Genomic DNA, 4,717 nt, shown 5'->3' with positions numbered 1-4,717 from the left:
CCCAGGTGCCACGGGTCGATTGACTGAGATGACCGAGATGACTGGCTGATGCACCACCTGTGCCCCCTACTGTGCCAACTTGCTGTGCTTTAGCCACCCAGGGCTCCGCTCGTTGTTGTGAGCATCGCTCCTCCGCTTCCAACTGCCCAGTAGCGTCCTTCACGAGCCTCCTCCACAGAGGCCGATCTTGACACCGCTGGTACCAGTCATCGGCAAGTCCACTCAGCTCCACGTCCTCCTGTACCACATCACTCCATCTCTTCGCGAGCCCGTGCCGCGCCCGTTTAGCCCCCTCGATCTGGCCGAACAAAAGCTGTTTATGCATGCGGTGGCTGGGCATGCGGGCTACATGACCCAGCCAACGCAACCTTGCCTGTCGGAGGAGCTCACCGATGGGACTTTGCCCAGATCTTTCAAGGATTTGTGAGCTCCTCACACAATCCAGCCTGGTTAAACCCAGGATGGATCGTAGGCAGGCCAGCCTAAATGTTTCTAACCGGCGAAGATGCTCCGTTAGGGGGGGTCCACGTTTCGCAAGCGTAGGGAATGACTGTGGCCGAGAAGACCTGAAGCTTCGTGCGGAGCGACAGACCCACTCACACAAACTCTGACACACACACACTCACACACACTCTGACACACACACACTCTGACACACACACTCTGACACACACACTCACACACACTCTGACACACACACACTCTGACACAAACACACTTTGACACACACACTCTCACACACTGACACACACACACTCTGACACACACACACACTCTGACACACACACTCGCTAACAAAAGTTTCCAGAGTCCCCCCCCCCACCACCGCCACCCCGCCCTTCCCCCCGGACCCTCCCCACGCCAGCCAATGAGCGGCACGGACCCGACCCCCCTCCCCTCCCCCCACCGGTGGGGGCGGCGAGCTGTGAACTCGAGCGTGAAGGCGACGCAGAACCTCGCGGACAAAGGCGAAGTGGGGACGCGGCGCGTCGATAGAGGACGAGGAGAGAGAGAGAGAGACGAGGAAGAGGAGCGGGAGGAGAGAGAGACGAAGAAGACGAGGAGAGAGACTCGGAGGAGGAGGAGGAGAGGGAGTAGAGAGAGACGACGAGGAGGAGGTGGAAAAGGGAGCGAGGGGTCTGCGCTTATCCTGCTGTTCAAAGAAGTAAGAGAGGCGGTTTGGAACACGACCCCGGTGCCATCACCCCTCGTCTCCCTCGCTCTGCCGGTGCGTCTGAGCGGCAGACACGCAGCGCACGCGCGCAGAGAGAGACACGGCGAGAGAGTGAGAGAGAGGAAGGGGAGAGAGGACGAGAGAGAGAGAGAGCGACAGAAGGAAAGTTTGCGGAGCGTTGCTGGGAGTGTGGTAAGAGAAGGGAAGGAGGGAAGAAGGAGGTTTGGGGGGGGGGGTCTTGGCAGAGAAGGAAGGAGGAGGAGGGAGGAGACGGCGGCCAGATTAAGATTTCATTCTCTGCGCGAGCCGCGCCGAGCGTGTGGTGGAGAGTGACTCCCAGACTCCACGAGGAGAAGCCTTGAGCAGGAGCAGCATCAGGAGGAGTTGTCGGAGGAGAATCCTCTCGACCGAGGCGAAAGCCGACGGACAACTTTCGTTGACGACGCAGATCGCCTTGCGGTTTTGAGGTCGCCGCTCCTTTGCCTGGAGCCTTGGGCAAAGGGGCTCGCGTGTCGGGGTGGTCAGGGTTCGACCTGGGACTTGGGGTTAGGGTCAGCTTTGGGTGCGGTGGGGTGTTAGGGTGAGCGGCAGAGATTGGGGGCGGCCACAGACCAACGCGAAACATCTCCCACGTTTGTGGGGGGCGGGGGGGACACCCTCCATGTGATCGCGACCAGCGGAAGTTCCCGAGTCGCTTGCCACCGGAGCCGTCGTTGGCGGACGAGTACCATCGTTGGCATGCCGAGCGGCTGCTGAGATGCCCCGGGGCACCGCGGCGGCGAGAAGGCGGAGGAGGAGGAGGCAGGAGGAGGAGGAACCACCGCGCCACCGGGCACAGACTCGACGCCAAATCCTCGCCGAGAGGGCTCGCAGCTCGTGGGGGCTGAGCGCGCCTCGCCCCGCGGCGATGTGAGAGAGAGGGGACGGCGCTCGACTCCTCCGCTCGACTCGGCCGCTTCTTTGCGGTCTCCTCCTCCTGCCGCTGCTGCTGCCGCTGCTGCCACTCGTCGGCGCTTCTGCGCACGTCTCATCGAGATGGCCACGTCGCGGTTGCGGCCCGGGACAGGGTCAGGCTCCGGCTCCGGCTGCGGATCGGAGTTGAGGTCGGAGGAGAGCGCGACGCTGTGGTCATCGTACCCCCGTCATCCCCAGCGCCAACTCCATCATCCCCAGCGCCAACTGCATCATCCCCAGCACCAACTCCATCCTTCCCGGCACCAACTCCATCATCCCCAGCACCACCACCCCTCTTGCTCTGCGCTGCTGCTACCCGCGTCACCGCTCTTGCACCACCACATCCTGCTGCCGTTGCTGCTGCTGCTGCTGCCGCTGCTGCTGCTTCTGCAGCAGGCGCTGCCCGTTGGCGGGACACAGCAGGTGCTGCTGCGGCCAGCGCTGGCAGCGCGCGGTGGAGCCATGCAATGCTGGGAGGCTGAGATCCGTTGCCTGCAAGAGACCGAGTGCAAGCGGGCGTACAACCAGTACCTCCGGGCGTGCGAGGCGGCGCTGCGCCCTGCCGTCAGTGGGGACGTTGCGGACGAAGCGGATGGTGGTGGAGGTGGTGGCGGTGGTGGATTCTCCGCCGTCACGCACTGCCCCAGCCACTGCATCCACGCCATCATCCAACTGAACGCGACTCGGGGAGGACCCGGCCTGGAGAGTTGCGACTGCGCGCACGACTTCGTGTGCCTCGCCGCCAAACGAGGAATCGAGCCGTGCCTGCCTCGCACCTACACGGGCGGCGGCGGCGGCGAGGACGAATACGACGACGACGACGACGAATACGGAGGAGATGGAGGAGGTCGTGGAAGAGGTGCTGGTGGTGGTGGTGGCGCTGGTGGCGGTGGTGGTGCCCTGGGCTGCACGGAGGCGAGGCGGCGGTGCGAGGTGGAGCCGGCGTGCAGCGCGGCGATGGACGCCTACCTCATGAACTGCGGCAAGCTGCTGAACGGGGTGCGCTGCACGCGCGAGTGCATGCGCGTCATCCTGCACATGATGGCCATGCCCAGGGCGCTGGCGCTCAGCGAGTGCGTGTGCGACGGCCTCGAGAGGCCGTTCTGCGAGGTGGTCAAGGACAACATGGAGCGGCTGTGCTTCGACCGCGAGCGAGGGAGCGGCGACTTTGCCGACGAGGACGACGACGATGTCGACGACGACGATGAGGGTGACGATGAGGATGACGATGGTGACGATGACGAGGACGGTGGCTATGGGGACAACGCCGCCGCGTACGGCGTCGGAAGGCACGCGCGCCAGAAAGCGTCTGGGAGCGCGGATGGCACCCACTCGGTCCGAGTCTTCCCCAGGGGTCAGCCCCGCGCCGCGGGACAGAGGCGACCCCTGGCTAGCGTCGTGCTCACGGCCGCCGCGTGTCTCGCTGCGAGCGCCGCGTGGCGCTTGTCGCGGTGAGCGGCGAGTGTCGCTTCGCCGCTCGGCTCGGAGCTGTCGTGAGAAGCTGCTGCGCGCCGTGCCCGGGCGTCGTGTGTACATTGTGAGTATATTTGTATACATGGGCAACGACGACGACGACGACACGGAAAGAAAAAGTTACGGTTTAATATATATTGACAATCACTTATTGTGGTTATTTTTTTAGGAGGGGGGGGGAGGGAGACATTTGTGAAAAATAAGAAATAAATATATATTGTTCTCCCCCGGAGTTGGAATTTTAACAAATGCGATACATTTCCCACGAGGGGGTGGGGGCCGGGGGCGGGGGGGGGATGTCGCCACGGGCTGTTGTGTTGGGCATGGTCAGTTTCTGACAGGAGCGCTAACGAGGGTGATGATGGTGATGGTGATGATGATTATTTTCATTATAATTCGAAACGTATGGAATTGTACATCTAGAATAATGATCAGAAGAATCAATGGGATGATGTTACGATTGCGCACATTGACAAAGATCCCTCGTGTAGCCTCAACAGGCTGTTGGGGCAAGTGCTGTGATCGAGTAGCACCTATGAAGGCCGGCACGGGGTTCACACGGGGGGAGGGGGGTGGATGGTCAGTACTCACCACGCCGGGCCGCCTTTGTCTCCCCTAGTGGCGAGTACTCATTCGAAGCTGAGTCGACTTTGGGAAGGCTCTGGACCGGTTCAGATCATCGTCACCGGCGTTGGCCGTGAGCGGGAATCAAACTCGGGCTCATAGCGCAGCGCGTTAACCACTGCGCCACCGCTCCTCACACTCTGCACCCCCCCCCCACCTCGCTATGATTCCACTCACGCGTCACGCTTCTCTCATTAATCGTCACGAACCGATTCGATTACGGAGATATATTTCCTTATCTGCTCGTCTCATGCATAGGAGTGTCATCTGTTCTGCCCAGTCTAGTTGGTGGGGGTGGTCTATCTTGTAACGTGTGTTCTGTCTCGTTTGTATCATCCGTCTCGTAATCTCTGTCTCGTTTGTATTGACTGTCTCGTTATCTCTGTCTCGTTTGTATTGTCTATCTCGTAAGCTCTGTCTCGTTTGTATCATCTGTCTCGTTAGTTCCATCTCGTTGGTCGTGTCCGTGATGTTATCTCGTCCGTCACCGTC

The 4,717-nt window shown here is 61.1% G+C and overlaps 1 protein-coding gene across 1 annotated transcript; it reads left to right on the top strand.

Annotated features, from left to right (window-relative positions):
• The first annotated feature begins 834 nt into the window (after window positions 1–834).
• LOC144721883 (uncharacterized) lies at window positions 835–3,859 on the top strand. The gene has a single exon (XM_078599813.1). It carries the CDS (start codon window positions 2,210–2,212, stop codon window positions 3,581–3,583), a length of 1,374 nt encoding a protein of 457 aa, XP_078455939.1. The 5' UTR covers window positions 835–2,209; the 3' UTR covers window positions 3,584–3,859.
• The last annotated feature ends 858 nt before the right edge of the window (window positions 3,860–4,717 follow it).

The sequence above is a fragment of the Lampetra planeri genome, chromosome 13, assembly GCF_965212315.1.
Source record: "Lampetra planeri chromosome 13, kcLamPlan1.2.h2, whole genome shotgun sequence".
Classification (NCBI taxonomy): Eukaryota; Metazoa; Chordata; class Hyperoartia; order Petromyzontiformes; family Petromyzontidae; genus Lampetra; species Lampetra planeri.
Note: the sequence above shows the minus strand (reverse complement) of the source record. Positions and strands in the feature narration are given on the sequence as shown.

Excerpts from the sequence above, each read along its gene's own strand:
- LOC144721883 (XM_078599813.1), top strand. The coding sequence starts at position 2,210 with ATGGCCACGTCGCGGTTGCGGCCCGGGACAGGGTCAGGCTCCGGCTCC.